The following is a 21624-nucleotide window of genomic DNA, read 5'->3' on the forward strand; positions in this document are numbered from 1 at the left end:
ACCCTCCCTCCCACCCTCCCTATCCCACCCCTCTAGGTGGTCACTAAGTACAGAGGTGAACTCCCTGTGCTATGCTGTAGCTTCCCACTAGCTATCTAATTTACATTTGGTAGTGTGTATATGTCCCTGCCACTCTCTCACATCGTCACAGCTTACCCTTCCCCCTCCCCATATCCTCAAGTCCATGCTCTAGTAGGTCTGTGTTTTATTCCCTCCTACCACTAATCTCTTCATGACATTTTTTTTTTTTTTTAGATTCCATATATATGTGTTAGCATACGGTATTTGTTTTTGTCCTTCTGACTTACTTCACTCTGTATGACAGATTCCAGGTCTATCCACCTCATTACAAATAACTCAGTTTCATTTCTTTTTATGGCTGAGTAATATTCCATTGTATATATGTGCCACATCTTCCTTATCCATTCATCTGTTGATGGACACTTAGGTTGCTTCCATGTCCTGGCTATTGTAAATATTGCTGCAATGAACATTGTGGTACATGACTCTTTTTGAATTATGGTTTTATCAGGGTATATGCCCAGTAGTGGGATTGCTGGGTCGTATGGTAATTCTATTTTTATTTTTTTATTTTTAATTTTTTTTTCGCTACGCGGTCCTCTCACTGCTGTGGCCTCTCCTGTTGCAGAGCACAGGCTCCAGATGCGCAAGCTCAGCGGCCATGGCTCACGGGCCCAGCTGCTCCACAGCATGTGGGATCCCCCCGGACCGGGGCACGAACCTGTGTCCCCTGCATTAGCAGGTGGACTCTCAACCACTGCACCACCAGGGAAGCCCCTATTTTTAGTTTTTTAAGGGACCTCCATACTGTTCTCCATAGTGGCTGTGTCAACTTGCATTCCCACCAACAGTGCAAGAGTGTTCCCTTTTCTCCACAACCTCTCCAGCATTTTTTTTTTTTTTTTTTTTTTTTTTTTTTTTTTTTTGCGGTATGCGGGCCTCTCCCGTTGCGGAGCACAGGCTCCGGACGCACAGGCTCCGCGGCCATGGCTCACGGGCTTAGTTGCTCCGCGGCATGTGGGATCTTCCCGGACCAGGGCACGAACCCGTGTCTCCTGCATCCGCAGGCAGATTCTCAACCACTGCGCCACCAGGGAAGCCCATCCAGCATTTATTGTTTCTATATTTTTTGATGATGGCTACTGACCGGTGTGAGATGATATCTCATTGTGGTTTTGATTTGCGTTTCTCTAATGATTAATGAAGTTGAGCATTCTTTCATGTGTTTGTTGACAATCTGTATATCTTCTTTGGAGAAATGTCTATTTAGGTCTTCTGCCCATTTTTGGATTGGGTTGTTTGTTTTTTTGTTATTGAGCTGCATGAGCTGCTTATAAATTTTGGAGATTAATCCTTTGTCAGTTGCTTCATTTGCAAATATTTTCTCCCATTCTGAGGGTTGTCTTTGGTCTTGTTTTCTTTGTCAGTCTTGATAGAGTTTTATTACTTTATCAATATTTTCAAATAACCAACTTTCTATTTCATTGATTTTCTCTGTTGGTTTTTTATTTTCAATCTCACTGATTTCTTCTCTTTATTTCCTTCTTTCTGTTTGCTTTGTGTGTATTTGCTCTTTTTCTAGGTTTTTAAGGTGGAAACTTAGATTGCTGTTTTGAGACTTTTCTAATGTAAACATTTAATGTTGTAAATTTCCTCTAATCACCTCTTTAGCTGTAGCCCACAAATTTTGATATGTTGTATTTTCATTTTCATTTATTTTCTGATTTCTCTTGAGATTTATTCTTTGACCCTTTGGTTATTTATAAGTCTGTTATTTAATTTCTGTGTATTTGGAGATTTTGCTGTTATATATCTGTTATTCATTTCTAGCTTAATTCCATTATGGTCAAAGAATATACTTTATTACTTAAATTTGCTGTGGTTTGTTTTAGAAATCATGATATGGTATATCTGAGTGAATGCTCCATGTGCACTTGAAAAGAATATTTTCTCTGCTATTGTTAGGTGGAACATTCTATAAATGTCAATTAGGTACAGTTGATTGATGGTATTGTGAAAAATCTTTTGGTTTTGATTGATTTTTGTCTAGTTCTATTGTTTACTGAAAGATGGGTATTAAAATCTCTTACTTTGATTTTGTAATTGTCTGTTTCTCTCTAATTCTGTCAATGTTTGCCTTGTGTATTCTGAATTTCAGTTAAAGGTTTTACATTTATATATAACTATTATATCTTCCAACTGAATTGACTCTTTGGTCATGATGAATGCCTATCTTTATCTCTGATAATACTCTCTCATTTTGAAGTCTGTTTTAACTGATATTATAGCCATTAGTTTTATTATGTTTATTGTTTATGTGGTATATCTTTGAGTCTTTATATTTGTAGATATTTGTACATATCTATATAGGTAGCCTGATTATAATTGGGTCTTCCTATGTACTATTTCTATAGTTATCTTTTTAAACTCACAAATATGATCATGTTATATTGCTGTATCAAAACTTTCAATAGCTCTACATTGCTTATAGATAAAATTCAAACTCTATAACTGCAATTAGTAGATTTTATAGTTTTTAATCTTGCACCTCTTATTGGCAAGACTTTAATAAAATTATTATAATCTTATGCTTGAGTAAACAAAATAAAAATTGAATTCATAAACTTATGCTCTGTTGGATAACAAGAGGAAGTAATAGAAATTAAGCACCCATAACTAAAGAGTTAATGGTTAGATTATAGTTTTTTTTGCTCAGTAGCTAGAGCTATGCTAACCAGTATGGTAGCCACTGGCCAAATGTGTTATATTTAAATTAATTAAAATAAATCAAATTAAAAAGTCAGTTTCTCAGCTCCGGTAGCCCACATTTGAAGGACTAATAGCTACCATATTGGACAGGATGGAAAATGTTCCTATTGTTGCAGAAAGTTTTGTTGTATAGGACTTGTCTAGAGCAGAGGTTGACAAAATTTTTATGTGAAAGGCCAATAGTAAGTTTTTAGGCTTTGTGGGCCATATGGTCTCTGCTGCAGCTATTCAACTTTGCTGTTACAGGGGAAGACAGGCATAGATAATATATAAACAACTAGGTTGGCTGTGTTATGGTAAAGAATTACTAAAAACAGGCAGTGGCTGGATTTCATCTGTGAGCTGTAGTTTGCTGACCCATGGTTGTCTAGAACATTGAATTAAATTCTTCACATCTCATTTAGAATGGTATGTTGACAAAATGAGCCCATCCTGAAGGAATGAGGCAATATAAAACCATTCCATAGGAATATATAATAAAAATAACGAGAAATTTTAGAATAGCTAAGAGAAAAGTTCAGGAGTGATGATAACTCTTCAAATATTTCTCAGTTATCATGTGAAAAGAGGAATTAGACTTCTTTGTGATTAAGGAACACAGAACAATGATCATTGCATGAAAGTTACAGGAAGAGCATTTTAGTAAAATTTAAGTACAAACTGGGTTGATAGAATAGTGAGTTAAAGTGATTTATGCATAAGGTGAAGTTTGAATTCAGTGACCTGTATGACTTTTTTTTTAAATAAAAAATTCCAGGGCTCTGCCCACTAAATCCTCTGTATCATATTTAGTTTGGGAATTTACTTAATGACTTGTTTTCTCTTTTTAAAAAATTTTAGCCAAAGAGAAATTCATAATTCTCTTCACAACTCTATTTGAGCAGTTTGATTATTTTGAATGTGTGTGTGCTTTGATTGTCATGATTTGTTAATGTCCTTAAATAGGCAGAAAACCGAAAGCTTTTAGATGAGAAGAAACAATATGAGAAGATTGCTGAAGAATTAAAAGGAGCAGAACAAGAACTAACTGGGCTTCTCAAAACCAGAGAGGTTTGTTTAAAAAGGATACTTTTTTTTCTTTCAAGTGTTTTGTTAGTAGGATGCAGATTTACATTGTAGATTATGGTGTGGCTGTTAGATTTGTGCAAGATTGCTTCACAAAATTCCTCTGGAAGGTGTGTTCCTGCTACATTTAGTATGCTAACAATTGATTTAAAGCACATTTAGAGAACCTGCATATTATAATGAGGAAGAGAAAGGTCAACATTTTAGATACCAATAGTATACATAATGCCATGGCTTATAACAATTACATTTCTTGATGTCTTGAGTATTTCTTAATTGATACATTTAAATTTTAGCCTTTATTACGTTCTTAGCTTACAGTAGTTTTTATAGTGCTCATGTTATAATTTTAGACTGTCTTTTATTTTTAAAAAGTATGTTTTCAGTCTGTTACAGTATTACATTTTAATTGTCTTTCTAATATAGTAAGAACAGCTTAGTTTTTCAAGTACTGCCTGATTTCATTAACTAATGCATTTCTTTTTAATAATGTGACATTTTAATTGAAATTAATTACTTGGTAGTATAAAATTGACAATAGTATTTTATAATATGTAAATATAATTTTACTGGTTGAGCTTCAGAATATCAAGATGGAATTTACTTATAGTATTGCATTTATCATTGCTCATTGTTTTAAAATTATAATGACTATGGCATTAAATCAATTTAAATTTTAAAAATTTGTAATATTTTTGCCAAAGATATAACTTGCTTACAAAGTGACCATAATTTTTAAGTGAGAAAATTGTAAAAACATTTGCTGTGATAATACATGTTTATTTTCCAGAAAAATGTACATGATTTGGAAATACAGTTAACTGACATTGCAACAAGTGAACAGCATTATTCAAAACAGGTTAAAGAGCTGAAAACTGAGCTTGAAAATGAGAAGTATGTTTTCTATCTATAAAGTAGCTTATGTAGTCAATTCCTAAGCTTTCTGTAATACTGTAAAGTATTAACTACTTTCCGAAATAGGTAACACTAAATTAGTAAATTATGTGTAATACTTTTATGAATAGGCTTAAAGTTGTGTTTTATTTCTGATTAAAGATCAAAATAATGTGTCAATTTCATTGTTAAAGGAAATACATATTATTGACATAAGAGTATATATCACAAACTTGAGAATTGCATTAGAAGAGTGATATGTTCTTTTCTTGGAGATTATTTAGTTCCTCATAAAAATAATCATTTGTAGTTGTAACTAGTTATTTTGATTGTTTTACTAAATTTTACTACATAGGTTTGTATTGATGAAATGACAAAATATAATATTTAGTTGTTTCACCTACTTAGTAAATTTAATTTCTAGAGAAAGTGGGAGGAAATGATTGTTGTGTTGTTACTCAGGGAGAACTAAACTGAAGTAGGCAATCTAGTAGTGAGCATGATTTTTGCTTTCTGGTTGCTTCTCAACTCTAGATTAAAATGAGAAATAAGTAATTTACTCAGCATCTTGTCACTTCTCTTTCAACTCCCATTCTCAGCTTTCTGGTACCTTTTCAACAGTACTTTTGTAGGGGCTCTGGGTAAAATTCATCTATTAACCAAAATTCCTTTTAATGAATGAACTGATTAATATAAATTTGTGTTATCCTTGATATATTTGCTTTTTCAACTTTTCATTTTTAATTAAAACTCTTTGATTAGTTTCCAGTATCAGTAAGTAGGAGATAATAGGTGCTTCTGAAATCATTCCATAGAGCCACACACTCCCCTTCCCTCATTTAAAATTGATCCTGGCTGCAACCAGTAACAGCAGTAATCTCTCTTTCAATGTAGAATATTTGAGACCTTGTAAGAGCAGTTTAAGTGTTGTGCATGTGCACAAAGTTTTATTTATTTTAATGAAAATATTTTAATTAAAAATAGTTAATGTCTCATGTACTATTAAGTCATCAGAAATTTGAAACAGTTTCTAAGAGACAGTCTACTAGAAAGAAAATATTATATGAAAAAAATAAATACTTTTCAAAATTTGTGGAAAGATAAATGGGGAAGTGGTATGGAGAATATGCAAGGAAATATGTAACATCTTGAAAAACTTACTATAGAAAAATTTCAAATATATACAACGTTAAGAGGGAATATTGTAATGAACCAGCATATACCTATCACCCAGCTTCAAAAATTTTTAACTAATGGCCAATCTTATTTCATTTGTACCCTCAGCCCTTCCTTTCTTTCCCCTAAGATTATTTTCAATAAAATTCCACATCATATAATGTTATATGTAAATATTTTGGTATGACATTTAAAAAACAGGCTTAAGAATATTGAACTAACTGCAAGCTGCAAAAGGCTTTCACTGGAAAATAAAGAACTAGCACAAGAAACAAGGGATATGGCCCTAGAACTCAAGAAACAGCAAGAAGATATTAATGTGAGTTGAAAAAGAAAGTCCCAGTGACTTAGTTTTCTTACTGTAAAGTTAAGGGGTTAGAATCGATTACCTCTAAAGTTTCTTCCAGCTTTAAAAGTCTGATTATTTTAGATTATCTGATTATCTTTTTCTTCTAAATACTTTGTTCTAGAAGAAAAATATGCATATTGAGGTAATAATAATATGCATACAATGATGAATAAAATATCATTCCTCTTTAGTTTATGACTCAATAAAAAAAATAAATGCTCAAATAGCTTAAAATAGTATATCATATGTATTGTTTGGGGGACAAAGTGTTATCACAGTTCACAGGATCACTTCTGCCTTGGGGAAAGAGAAAGAGAAGGCTTCAGAGAGAATACAGCATTGATTTTTGCCTTAAAAAATGAATAATTATCAGTTCAGTCGGTAGCAATGAGTGGAATAGCATTCCTTGAAGCCATAACAATATGAACAAAGGACACAAGTCTCAAAGTATCACTGGGAAACAGCAAGTAAGACTTGTTTTTTTAGCTACTATATAGAGATTATTAGGGGAATAGAGTAAGGCTGGAAAACTAGTGTGGAACTGTAAAAGTTAAATAACCCATTCTCTTGCTTTGTTTATAACTAAATGAATTTTAAGACAGATAAAGATCTTGAATATTAATTTCAATTTTATTTTTGTTGAAAAAATAATTAAACCACACTGATTATTTCTTTAGAACAGCAAAAAGCAAGAAGAAAGGATGTTGAAACAAATAGAAAATCTGGAAGAGACAGAAACACAATTAAGGCAAGACTAATGCATTGGCCTTTTATGACTGGCCCAAAATAGTATTTCTTTTCTATTAACTTGTAGTTAATTTAGATTAATCTTATGTTGAATATAATACAAAATAAAAAATTAGACATAAATCATTGCTTTGGAATCCTGCTTAAAAATAAAATTATAATAATGTCTATTTTATATTTAGTTTGAAATAGTGATATTAGATGTAGAAATTAATTTTAAAGTATCATAAACTTTCTAATATTTAATATTTATTTAAGAAAGTATACTAGTCATATGCCAGAAAATTTAGAAGAGATATTTTAAAAATTTAATATTACTTTAAGCATTATCTGTGTTTCTAGTTGTTTTCACAATCATCTATTTTAATGCTTGTATGTCAGTCAGTCAAGTGGATATAATAATACTTTAATTTGGATATTTACATTTTCCAGTTTTTCACTATCATAAAGAATACTGTAGTAAACATTTTGGGACATACAGATTTTTTTCTTACAGGATAAATTTCCAGTGTGAATTTATTGAGTCATAGGAATAATTATTTCAGTTACTTTTTATAGACCAATGGTTTCTAATAGGTTTTATCAGTTGTAAACCATGCAATACAACCAATATTTTATGAAAACGCTGGTTCCAAATGTTTTAATTACTTTTGGGTATTATCATTAAGTTATTCGATAATATAACAGGTAGAAACAACTCATAGTTCTTATGATTTATAATTTTCATGTTTTGGGTAAGCTTTGGACTTTTTCGCGTGTGTTGCTAGAGTTTCTTCTCTGTAAATTGCTTATACCTGTTGCCCACTAATATTTTGATATCTTGATTATTTTCTTACTCATTTATTTAAGCTTTGAAAAATATATTAATCCTTTATCTTATTTTATTTAAAGCACATATTTTCCCTAACCTGTTGTTTTCCTTTCACTTTGGGTTATTATTTTGTTATACAGAAGTTTTAAAAAAAAATTTTGTATTAAATCTAATTCTTTCCTTTTGAAATTTTTCCCCATTGCTTTTATACTTACAAATCTTTTTCCTGCCTGCAATCAAATATTAATATTTTCTTTAGTTACTTTTAAAATGGATATATTTTAAAAATTGATATATTTTAAAATCAGTATATTGATATTTGGTTTATCTTTCTCTTTTTCAAATAATGAAAAACATTTCAAGGTATCAATTTACTTTCTAACACTACTGTAGATCTGTGACCTGGTTTTTGATATGCAGTGTTTTCATGTTTATTATTTTGTGAATAATCTGTTTTTATATTTTAAGTTTCCTTTTAATCCATTAGTAATTTAGACGATTTCCAAACATTTGGGGCTCTTGTTTGTACTCACATTCTGATGTATTAAGTTTTGATTTATTTGATTAAAGAATGTGGTCATTAAAACTTAGCTATTGTAAATTATTTGATATTTCCTTAGACCTAATATATCTCCCTCATAGGACTGTCTGGGGATTACATGAGGAAATGTGAATAAAGTGTTGATCACAGTGCCTGGCACTTAACTGTTACTATTGTCCATATTTGGAAAGTCATCTTTTACTATGATTCTAAAGATTACTTTTGTCCTTTATGTTTACTTTTCTTCTTCAGAAGTAACTGTTATTTATAGATTAAATCTGTGATTAAGCCGCTGTACATTTTGGGGATAAAAAGTGAAAATATTTTTTAGGGAAAGGCTGCTTTTAATTTAAGAGAATTCAAGTTGTTTGGATAATATCTTTTTGTATATCTGCCTACTCTATGGACTTACAGAACTGTAAATAAAAATATATTTAGGAAAAGTAAAAATATGCCAATTAAAAATTTTAAACTCAGTGAAGAGTAAACATCCTAGATTCAGTTTTTACAAGGCCAAGTTATTCCACGTGATTGAATACTATTCCATGCATTTACATTAGACCCAGTAACATACCAGTTGTAGTAACAAGAGAGTCTACAATTAGATATAGCTTTAAATATCCTTCTGAGACAAAACACCATTGTTTTCATGTGCAACAGACAGATTTTAAATTGAAAAAAGTTTGAAAGGATAATACATGCATGTGGTGTAAAAATCAAAAGGACAAAGGGACATGGGGAAAGAAAACTGTTTTACTTGCCTTTTGTCTTCCTGATATCCAGTTTCCCTCCCCAGAGGGATCATGGTTTCTTGTATATGTTTCTAGAGATACTCTGTACGTATATAAGGATACAGGTGTATGCAAATATCTCAGTCATGTAGTTCTTCTTTAAAATCACTGGTATGTGTGTCCCTAATTTATCTGTACAACATTATGACTATGTCTTAGAATGATGACGAATTTATGACTAAGAAAACAGTAAAGTGAAACCTTGACTTAAATAAGAAATAAGTTTTCCTATCTAGGAGTTTCTTTTTTTTATGGAAAAATGGCTATAAAGATCTAAGTAATTTCAAAATAAATGTATAAATTAATTTGTAGGAGTAGGAGTATGCTTATTGACATTAATGCATGAAAAATTATCAAACAAAATGAAAATATAAACCAACAAAAAATTAAATAGTCAACCATTTTAGAAATTCCAGAAAGGGAATAAAATGAAAATATAGATTTTATTACAATGTCACTCTTCTATTTCTTTAAGGAATGAACTGGAATCTGTGAAAGAAGAACTAAAACAGGAAGGAGATGAAGTTAAATGTAAATTGGACGAGAGTGAAGAAAAGGTATGTTGTATTTAATAAAAGGTTCTATCACAAAATTTTAAATCATAAAAGCAATACCACATGTCAAAAAAAGTATACTATTGTATAAATAATTAGTGGGCCAAGGGCTGTTGTAGGCTATTGACCTTAAAAATATGGGCCACGTCGGGTTATTTTGCTTATGTGGTTTATACCTAGAAGAAATAGTTGCATGATTCTAAATTTCTTTAAATAGTGAGCATTTATAAATGTTGATTTATATTTTAGGCTAAATAAAAGGCTCATTAATATGAAATATACTGATAAATTGATTAATAAATTTGTGTTGTGCATTGGTGGAAATGATTTCAAAGAGTTGAGATAGGAAGAAGGCTTTTAGGGAAGATTATTCACAAAAGTGGAATAGTATAAAGTATGTGACGTGATTATAGTATATAACATACATAGAGGGAGAAAAGGGTGCCAAAATAGATTGTTCTGATCAACGTAGATTGTGAAAGACTTAACTGTGTTTTTTCATTCATTCCACAAATATTATTGACTACCTACGATGTGCCAGGCACTGTTCTGGGTGTTAAGTTTGTTTTTAATTTGTTTTTGGTGGACAGTAGTGATCCAATTAAGTTTTTTCATTAGACAAGTAACATTTTTAATTTTTAAGAATGGAATAGGGAGAGGTGAAAGGCACTGGAATAAGTTGGAAGGCTATAAAAAATAGTCTTGAAAGCTCTGAAAAAAATCTGAGAGGACTTTAGCCTAGTTTAGCTCACTTATACCTGAGCCATTCATTGCAATTAGGGGATAGAGTAATCTGTCTAAGCCTGAGCTGCATTGCCATCCTTGGAGACATATCAGTCCCCATCAAGCTTTATGAACTAAGCAGGATACTGTGAAATTTACACTGAAAGAGTCTTTCCAGGAAAGGATGCTGGCCAGACCAAAACATAGATCTTCTATGTAATTGCTGTTGGAACCCATGGAAAGGGCATCTATCTAAACTTGAGTCAGGACAAGCTTCCTGGAAGAAGTAACATTCATTTTGAAACCTCTGATTAATAGGAATTAGTGGAAGGCAGAGGTGTGGGCACAAGTATATCAAGGTGAAGAAGAGTATTCCAAGTTACAAACACACACACATACACATAGACACATTGTATATGAAGTATGAGAGAGCCCATCATATTTAAGCAACTAGACAGTTTATCTTGGCTGAAAGGTGGAGTTTAAGATAGTGGTGAGAGTGGAGAGAGGAGGGAAAGATGAGAGGCGAGGAGATGAGAGTGGAAAGATGGAGATGGGGAAAAATGAGGGTAGATCATTTAAGGCCACATAGCTATATTTAGGAGTTGGAGGTTATTGAAGAGTTTTCACCTGAGAAGTGTCATAATTTTATTTATACGTTGGAGAGTTTTAAGACTATTGGAATAGTCTAAGGATGAGATGAACTATATTTTTAAGAGCTTGCAATGAACCAGGAACATTCTAGATTATGTATGTTATCTTAAACTGGAAGTCATTTTTGTTCTTATTTTATGAATTAGGAAGTCAAACCTTCAAAGGGTAAAAACTTGAAAAGCTACATGACTAAGAAGTGGTAGAGCTGCCTCTCTCACATTCTTTAGACTATATCACATTTTTTTCTCAAAAAGCTATTTTTTCTTTCAGTTTCATATTTATTAGTTAAATTCAACCCCCCAAAAGTGAATTTAATCTCCTAAAGACTTGGTATGTAATTCACTACTTTAAAATTTGTATCAGAGGCTGCTTCAAAACACTAATTTTGTTGGTGTAGGGAAAAACATGAATTTGATGTTTAATGTAAAATAAAAATCTTCCACTAAGAACTTAAGTTTATTTTACCAAAGTAGAAAATATTAATGATGAGTTAAGGAAAAAAAAACACGAAATGCAAGACAAATTGATAGCATGTTTCAGCTTTCCATGGTTGGATTTCAATTTACCTATTGAAAGTTTCCTGGAAAGAATTCAAATTGCAAAGATTTCTTGACTATTTTGCCTGACATTGAAATTCATTACACTCTTCTTTTATCCCAATCCACTACGATAGTTCAGACATTTATTATTTCATACGTAGTTTAATCTGAACCTTCGTTTTCTCATCTCCAAAGTCGGGATAATAATACCTATTTTTCTATATCATTGGATTGTTACAAAGTTCAGTTTAACAAATGTTTGTGAAAGACATATTTAACAGATTATAAACATTTATATATAGTTTTAAAAAATTCAGTATAAACTGGGAAACCTAAGAAAATATTGTAAAGTGATACTACGCTAAGATAAGAATAATGAACATTGACATATAGACACAAAAAGAATTTCTTTTTTTTCGGTACGCGGGCCTCTCACTGTTGTGACCTCTCCCGTTGGGGAGCCTGACCCGGACGCGCAGGCTCAGCGGCCATGGCTCACGGGCCCAGCCGCCCCGCGGCATGTGGGATCTTCCCGGACCGGGACACGAACCTGTGTTCCCTGCATTGGCAGGCAGACTCTCAACCACTGCACCACCAGGATAGCCCCGAATTTCTATTTTAAAAAAGGTTACTGAACTAAACTGGGAGAGCTGATAACCGTTTTTGTAGAAATATAAGACTAAGCTTTATAATTCCATGTCTAAAAGATACTCAGAAAATAGAAATTCTGTTAACATTTTTAAAAAATCTGATGTCAAATAATGTTTTTTAGGCTCGAAGCATTGAATGTGAAGTCGTAAAAAAAGATAAACAAATGAAGATATTAGAAAACAAGGTATTATCAAATGTGAAAAATATTTAGGAATAGAGACTTTGTAACAAAATGTGTATGGCTAGATTCTTTAGGGCCAACCTTTACATTGTCCTGTACAAAGAAATCTCAATTCCACTTTGAAGGCTTTCAGGAATAGTATAGGATTTTTTTTTAACATCTTTATTGGAGTATAATTGCTTTACAATGGTGTGTTAGTTTCTGCTTTATAACAAAGTGAATCAGCTATACATATACATATATCCCCATATCTCCTCACTCTTGTGTCTCCCTCCCACCCTCCCTATGCCACCCCTCTAGGTGGTCACAAAGCACTGAGCTGATCGCCGTGTGCTATGTGGCTGCTTCCTACTAGCTATCTATTTTACATTTGGTAGTATATATAAATCCATGCCACTCTCTCACTTTGTCTCAGCTTACCCTTCCCCCTCCCAGAGGAATAGTATAGGATTTTTACTGCAGGTTTCTTTGAAGAGGCTCTGGGATTAGAAGTTTTTGCATAATGCTTCAAAGAGTAAAGCTTCATTAAACTGCTCTTTAGCTATCTCTTCCCTTTCCCCAAATTTCATTCTCTCAGCAGCTTCATTTGTTGTGGATCTCTTTAGAGTGGCAAGATGTTTTTAAAAATCATTCTTAGATATCTCTCCAATTCTTATAATCAAGGGACCTACAGAAAAATTTCTGCTTTCTTTATGTGAAATGTTTTTACTGCCTGGCTGGCAATACCAATTCACTTTTCCCTTCTCTGCCCTTTACCACACACTTGTCTTAAACTTGACCTTCTATATAGAGTGTCAGTGAGTAGTCCTTTGGAAAGCATAGTTCACTTTCTGAAGCTGTGACCTCTAATAATTAACACTATTTTCTTCTACCTAGAATTCTGGTGAATAAAATTCTTTGACATTTTTGTACATGAATTATTTGACTTAAAAATAACTGTAATAGTTTAAAATCTTTTTAAGAATTTCTGGGTATTCCACCAAATAATTAGTCCTAAATTTGGATATTATTTAAATTTAAAAGGATTGAAAACTTAAGTTACTTTAATTTTCATTAGTTTATTCAGAAATAAGGGACAGTGAGATGGGCCAGTCAAAATGACAAAGTTGATAGATCTGATGTCATTACCCTTTTAGTAAAATATACATATTTTTTGAACTGTCATAATTACAGTTATAAAGATGGTTTTTATAATATGTAGTAATGTCAGTTATAAAGATAGTTTTTTAGGAAAAGCTGAGTAGCAGAAAAATATGATCATCAATATTAACTCTCAAGGGAATAAGTTTTGATGGTCTGAAGAATGGAGAAATACATAAAATGTGCTTTTTTGGGCAAAGTTAATAATCTGGTGATATTTCAAACTGATATTTTTAAAATTTGTTCAGCATTCATGTGGTAAGGCCAAGAAGTAACCTATTTTCCTGTCTATTGAGTTTTAAATTTTAATTACATTTTTCATTACTGAAGTTTTAATTAGTTCTTTTAAAAATCTGCTCAATTGTCTTTTATGGTCTCTCATTCTTTTTCATAGTTTCAAGTCTTTAATTTAAAAATAATTTAATATATTTTAATATGATATTCTTTGATAATATCAATATCTGAAGTCTTTTTCAGGTCTGATTTTGCTCTTTGTTCTTTCTGCTGACTTTTTATTCTTTGAGCCTTATTTATGTTTTTTGATTCCTTGGTTTTTTACCTGTGGTAATTCTTTGAGGCTTGCGTTGAAATTGGTATCCTCCCAGAAAGATTTTCTTGGGGACACTACTAACGAGGAGCCCATTTTAAACTAAATTCTCCATTTGAAGTTTTTTGAGATTATAGAGATAGCATGAATCCAGCTATAAATGACCGCCCTGCTCCCCTCCCCAATATAAGGCCACCTCATGGCTACAAATTTTCAGGACAGTTTTCATACAATTCACTCAGTGCCAGGGTCAAGACAGACAAGTTTCCTTACTGTACCCTTCTGTGTGGCAGATTTATTTCTTGTTTACGCCTTCATTGAGTAGGTAGTCCTTTGAGTTTGTGACTTTATGCAGGGTTCTCTTATTGGATTCTCTGCCTGTAGTGAGCTCTGAGTTTTACCTTCTATCTCTTTTACCCTAGGTAGGTTCAGCAGATACCCATAGGCCAAATGCTGGCTTTGATGCTAGCCCCAAACCTACTATTACTATACTTTAAAGTTGTAATTTCAAGTAGGCAGATTCTTTATTTTTTAGACATTTACTTTTAAATTATTTTTATCAGGAAAGTTGTTCAGAGTATCTAGGTGATTCTTCTGTCAAAAATGGAAGTCTTTGATTTTTTTAATAAATAAAAATTACATACACAAATAGTTTTACCTAATATGTTTATACCTGCCAATTGGCATGATAATCAGTAAAATGTTTCTCACTTTTCTATAGCTTTTCTTCTTTAGTTTTCTTTTGAGTTTTCTGAAATAGACCATTGAGGGGGATGGTGCACATTAAAATTTAGATAAAATAAATCACTTGTAAACCTCAGTATCATACCTTATTAAGTTTCAGAATAGTTGCTGACTATGACTACATATGAGTGTTTCAAGAAAAATATTTAACACAGCATTTTGTGCTAATGGTGGATATTAAAATTCTTTTCCATTGGATTTTCTTTCTACTTTGATGGAAATTATAATAGCTTATATATCTGTGATGTTTTAGGACCCTCTACAAATCTGTGCTGCTTTTATGGTACTCCATATATTTCTTGGGCTAGTACCTCTTAACCCAATTCTACATGTGTAGCCAGGTGAAATAGCCCCTCAGAGTGAGATATTTTAAAAAATGATTTAGATGGTATTTCTGTAAGAGGAATTAGAATGTATTTAGGAGGAGATAGAGTATTATATTGTTCCCCTTCCCCAAATATAATAAGCAAAAGAGATCTCATAAATGATAAATGGGGAATAATGAATAAGAAAGAAGACAAATTATAGTTAATCCTCTGGCTGGCTTTCCAAACTCCAATTAATTATATAATTCAGCCCTCTGTATGGGATTGAGTAAAAGGTACTTGCCCCTTAAAGTAATTGAATTCATGTGTTCTTTAAGTAGATTAAGACATTTTAAGAATTTCAAATTTGTACTGAGATAATCTATTAAAATTTGTACTTGTTCACATAATTTTTGACATTAATGGAATTATTTAACAACATGATTTTTGAAGTGATCTCTATGCTAGTATTTTTGTTAGTTTGAAATGATTTATTTTGACTGGAATATTGAATAAAATATTTTAAATTTCTCTTGATTTTTTAGTGTAACAATTTAAGGAAACAAGTTGAAAATAAAAGCAAGTTTATTGAAGAACTCCAGCAGAAGGTATGTACTGATTCTCGAAACAAAACTATTAAAAAAAAAAAACCTATGTTTTCACTACAGTTTTAGAGAATAATGCTTTCCTTTACTTTAGTAATTTTAGTCTAAGTCAGTGACAGTGCAAGTTTGAATCACTTTGATATTAAACAGAATTCTTTATTTTTAACTTTTAACAGAATAAGGCCTTAAAAAAAAAAAGTACAGCAGAAAGCAAGCAACTGAATGTTTATGAGATAAAGGTATTTGGAATCCTTATTTTTGTTTTAAAAATACTAACACATAGATAAGAATTTAGGAATTTTAAGCCCTTTATTTATATTGTAGCAATTATTTTCAGTCATTATCTTTTGAGATTGTGGGGATCAATCCTTTCAGTTGTAGTAGAGTGCACATCTTTGGTTTATCTATATTAAAATCATCTAAGCAGCTTAGAATATATGTACATGTGTGTATATATATGTCTTCATATTCCTTACCCATACATTGAAAATTGAGCTTGAGTAGGTTTGGGGTGTAGCCTTGGAATTGTTAGCCTGGATAAAAAAGTCAAGGCCACACTATATGCTCCCTGCAAGAGACACACTTTATTTAATATAAAGATAAAAGGAAGTCGAAGTAAAAATTGGAAAAAAATATATACCATACAAACAGTAAGCATAGAAAAGCTGGAATGACAATTTTTATAACACATAAAATAGATTGAAATACAAGGAATATTTTTAGAGATCCTAAGGGGCATTTGATAATGATAAAGGTATCAGTTCATCAGGAAGATATAACAGTCATGAATGTATTTGTTCCTAATAGCAGAGCTTCAATATACGTGAAGTAAAAACTTAAAAAACTAAAATGAGAAATAGATAATTTCAGTATTATATTTGGTGGTTGTAATAGCCCTCTTTCAGCAATTGATGCAACTAGAAGAAAATTGGTAAGAATATACAAAATTTGAACAACATTATTAACTACCTTGACTTAATTGACATTTGTAGAACATTATAGCTACAACTGTAAATTCTTTTGAAGTGCACATAGGTTGTTTACCAAGATAGACCATATGTTGGGCCATACATTTAAAAATATTAAAGTTGTATAGAGTATATTCTCTCACTACAATAGAATTAAATTAAAAACAAGTAACCATAGGATATCTGGAAAAGCCTAAATATTTGGAAATTAAGCATTATACTAGTAAATAACTCATGGGCCAAAGAAGAAATCACAAGGAAAATTAGAAATTATTTTAAACAGAATGATCATAGAAATACAATATGCCAAAATTTGTGGGATGCAACTAAAGCAGTTCTTATAGGGAAATTTATAAATAATGTTTATTTTAGAAAAAGGAGAAATGACCTAGGTTTTCATCCAGATACTGAAAAGAGGTGAGCAAATGAAACCCATAGAAAGTAGACCAAAGGACATAATAAAAGTGAAAAGAGAGATCAAAGAAATAAGAGAGACAAAGACAAAAATTAATGAAATCAAGAGTTGATTCTTTGAAAATATTAATAAAATTGATAAGCCCCTAGCAGGGTTGATTACAAAAGGAGAGAGTAAAATTCATGGAAGGCAGGAGTAAAATAGGACATTACCATATAGATACTGTAAATATTAAAAGGGTAACAAAGGAATGTCATGGACAACATTATATCAATAAATTTTTTTTTTTTTTTTTTTTTTTTTGCGGTATGCGGGCCTCTCACTGTTGTGGCCTCTCCCGTTGCGGAGCACAGGCTCCGGACGCACAGGCTCAGCGGCCATGGCTCACGGGCCTAGTTGCTCCGCGGCATGTGGGATCTTCCCGGACCAGGGCACGAACCCGTGTCTCCTGCATCGGCAGGCGGACTCTCAACCACTGCGCCACCAGGGAAGCCCTATATCAATAAATTTGAAACTTAGATGAAATGGGCCAATTTCTTTTTTAAAAAATTTAATTAAATTTAACTTTTTTATACAGCAAGTTCTTATTAGTTATCAATTTTATACATATTAGTGTATGTATGTATCTCCCAATTCTTCCCACTGCCACCACTACCCCCACCCCCGCTTTTCCCCCTTACTGTCCATACGTTTGTTCTCTACATCGGTGTCTCTGTTTCAGCCTTGCAAACCAGTTCATCTGTACCATTTTTCTAGATTCCACATATATGCGTTAATATATGATATTTGTCTTTCTCTTTCTGACTTACTTCACTCTGTATGACAGTCTTTAGGTCCATCCATGTCTTTGCAAATGACCCAATTTCATTCCTTTTTATGGCTGAGTAATATTCCATTGCATATATGGGCAAATTTCTTGGAAAACCTAACTTCCTAAAAACTGACACAAGATGAAACAGTACATCTGAAGAGCCATATATCAGGGAAATTGAATTTGTCATCAAAAATCTCCTAGAGAAGAGATATACCATGTTCTTGGATTGGAAGAATCAATATTGTGAAAATGACTATGCTACCCAAAGCAATCTACAGATTCAGTGCAGTCCCTATCAAACTACCAATGGCATTTTTCACAGACCTAGAAGAAAAAAATCTTAAAATTTGTATGGAGACACAAAAGACCCTGAATAACCAAAGCAATCTTGAGAAAGAAAAATGGAGCTGGAGGAATCAGATGCCCTGACTTCAGACTATACTACAAAGCTACAGTAATCAAGACAATACAGTACTGGCACAAAAACAGAAATACAGATCAATGGAACAGTATAGAAAGCACAGAGATAAACCCATGCACCTATGGTCAACTAATCTATGACAAAGGAGGCAAGGATATACAATGGGGAAAAGACAGTCTCTTCAATAAGTGGTGCTGGGAAAACTGGACAGCTACATGTAAAAGAATGAAATTAGAACACTACCTAACACCATACACAAAAATAAACTCAAAATGGATTAAAGACCTAAATATAAGACCGGACACTATAAAACGCTTAGAGGAAAACATAGGCAGAACACTCTATGACATAAATTACAGCAAGATCTTTTCTGACCCATCTCCTAGAGTAATGGAAATAAAAACAAAAATAAACAAATGAGACCTAATGAAACTTAAAAGCTTTTGCACAGAAAAGGAAACTATAAACAAGACAAAAAGACAGCCCTCAGAATGGGAGAAAATATTTGCAAACGAATCAACAGACAAAGGATTAATCTCCAAAATATATAAACAGTTCATGCAGCTCATAATCAAAAAAACAAACAACCCAATCAAAAAATGGGCAGAAGATCTAAATAGACATTTCTCCAAAGAAAACATACAGATGGCTAAGGAGCACATGAAAAGATGCTCAACATCACTAATTATTAGAGAAATGCAAATCAAACATACCATGAGGTATCACCTCACACCTGTGAGAATGGCCATCATCAAAAAAATCTACAAACAAATGCTGGAGAGGGTGTGTAGAAAAAGGAACCCTCTCTTACATTGTTGGTTGGAATGTAAATTGATACAGCCACTATGGGGAACAGTATGTAAGTTCCTAAAAAAACTAAAAATAGAATTACCATATGACCCAGAAATCCCACTACTGGGCATACACCCAGAGAAAACCATAATTCAGAAAGACACATGCATCCGTGTTCATTGCAGCACTATTTACAATAGCCAGGTCTTGAGAGCAACCTAAGTGCCCACTGACAGATGAATGGATAAAGAAGATGTGGTACGTATATGCAATGGAATATTAGTTATCCATAAAAAGGAATGAAATTGGGTCATTTGTAGAGATGTGGTTCGACCTAAAGACTGTCATACAGAGTGAAGCAAGTCAGAAAGAGAAAAACAAATATCATATATTCACGCATATTTGTGGAATCCAGAAAAATGGGACAGATGAACAAGTTTGCAGGGCAGAAATAGAGACACAGATGTAGAGAACGAACGTATGGACACCAAGGGGGGAAGTGTGGGGGTGTGGTGTGGTGTGGTGTGATGAATTGAGAGATTTGGATTGACATATATACACCAATATGTATAAAATAGATAACTAATAAGAACCTGCTGTATAAAATAATTAAATAAAATTCAAAAAAAATCTCCTAGGGCTTCCCTGGTGTCTCAGTGGTTGAGAGTCCGCCTGCCGATGCAGGGGACATGGGTTCATGCCCTGGTCTGGGTAGATCCCACATGCTGTGGAGAGGCTAGGCCCGTGAGCCATGGCCGCTGAGCCTGCGTGTCCAGAGCCTGTGCTCTGCAACAGGAGAGGCCACAACAGTGAGAGGCCCGCGTACTGCAAAAAAAAAAAAAAAAAGTAAATCTCCTAGAGAAAATCCTGAACTGGAAGTTCTTAGGTGAATTCTAACACACACTTCAGGAAGAAATAATGCCAGTGTTCTACAAATTCTTTCAAAAAATAGAAGAGGGGCAACAATTCCCAACTAGTTTTTTGATACAAAATCCTAATAAAGATACTACAAGAAAAAAAATTACAGAACAGTATCCTTTATAGAGACATAAAACCCTTAACAAAATACCAGTAAATATAATCTAGCAATATATTAAAACCATATTACATTGAATGGGGTTTTAGAAGTGTAAGTTAGGTTTAAAATTTGAAACTATCAGTGTAATTTACTGTATCAAGTGATTAAATAGAAAAATATAATCAGCTCAATGATTGCAGAAAAACATTTGACAAAATTCAGCACTCATTCTTGATAAAAAATTTTCAACAAAACTAGGCATAAAAGGAGACTATCAGTCTAATACAGAATACCTACAAAATACCTAGAGCTAGCATAGTACTTAATGATGAAAGACTGAATACTTTCTCTTTAATATCAAGAACAGTGTCTGCTCTTACTACCCCATTCAACATTGTAATGGAGGTTCTAGCTAGTACATTAAGGCAAGAAAAAGGAATAAAGTTATATAGATTGTAAAACAATATGTAAAACTGTTTCTCCTTAAGCGATGTGATGGTCTACAGTGAAAATTCTAAGGTTTCTACAAAGTCACTAGTGTACTAGTAAGTGAACTAGCAATCTTCATAAAAATATAATAAATTAGACCATCAAAATCTGAAAGATCTGCATATCAAAAGGTATCATTAAGAAAATAGGCAAAGTACAAAGAAGGTGAAAATACTGACAAAAATATTTGACAAATAACATATATCCAGAATATATAAAGAGCTCTTAAAACTCAACACTAAAAGACAAATATTCTAATTCAAAATTGACAAAAGACAAGTACAAACAACCTGGATTGGAAATGGGCAAAGGACTTGAATAAATATTTCTCCACGGAAGATGTATAAATGGTATATAGGTACATGAAAAGATCTTCAACATCACTAATCATTAGGAAAATGCAAATCAAAACCATAATGAGATGCCACCTCACATCCATTAGGATGGGTACTATTAAAAAAACATAACAAATGTTTGTGAAATTGTAGAGAAATTGGAATCCTTGTACACTGTTGGTGGGATGTCAAATGGTGCCATTGCTATGGAAAGCAGTCTGAGGGTTTCTCAAAAATTAAAAATTGAATTAACATATGATCTGGTAATTCCACCTCTGTGTATATACCTAAAGAATTGAAAAGTAGGGTCTGAAAGAAATATGTGTACACCTATGTTTTTAGCAGCATTATTCACAATAGCTGAAAGGTAGGAGCAACTCAACATTCATTGACTAATGAGTAGACAAACAATATGTGGTATATACATACAATGAAATTTTACCCAGCCTTAAGAAAGAAGGAAATTCTGATATATGCTACAGCATGAATAAACGTTGGGGACATAAGCTAAGTGAAAGAAGCCAGTCACAAAAAGACAAATATTATTCTACTTATGTGAGGTACC

The 21624-nt window shown here is 32.5% G+C and overlaps 1 protein-coding gene across 2 annotated transcripts in view; it reads left to right on the forward strand.

Moving 5' to 3' along the window:
- SYCP1 (synaptonemal complex protein 1) overlaps positions 1-21624 on the forward strand; it is a 161623-nt gene that overhangs the window by 87793 nt on the left and 52206 nt on the right. For both annotated transcript variants that reach the window (XM_059037095.1, XM_059037102.1), the window contains exons 16-22: positions 3736-3840; positions 4646-4749; positions 6127-6244; positions 6952-7022; positions 9640-9721; positions 15748-15810; positions 15984-16046. In XM_059037095.1, the coding sequence (XP_058893078.1) occupies positions 3736-3840; positions 4646-4749; positions 6127-6244; positions 6952-7022; positions 9640-9721; positions 15748-15810; positions 15984-16046 (606 nt within the window). The remainder of the gene's footprint in view (positions 1-3735; positions 3841-4645; positions 4750-6126; positions 6245-6951; positions 7023-9639; positions 9722-15747; positions 15811-15983; positions 16047-21624) is intronic.

This window comes from Kogia breviceps, chromosome 1 (assembly GCF_026419965.1).
Source record: "Kogia breviceps isolate mKogBre1 chromosome 1, mKogBre1 haplotype 1, whole genome shotgun sequence".
Taxonomy (NCBI): domain Eukaryota; kingdom Metazoa; phylum Chordata; class Mammalia; order Artiodactyla; family Physeteridae; genus Kogia; species Kogia breviceps.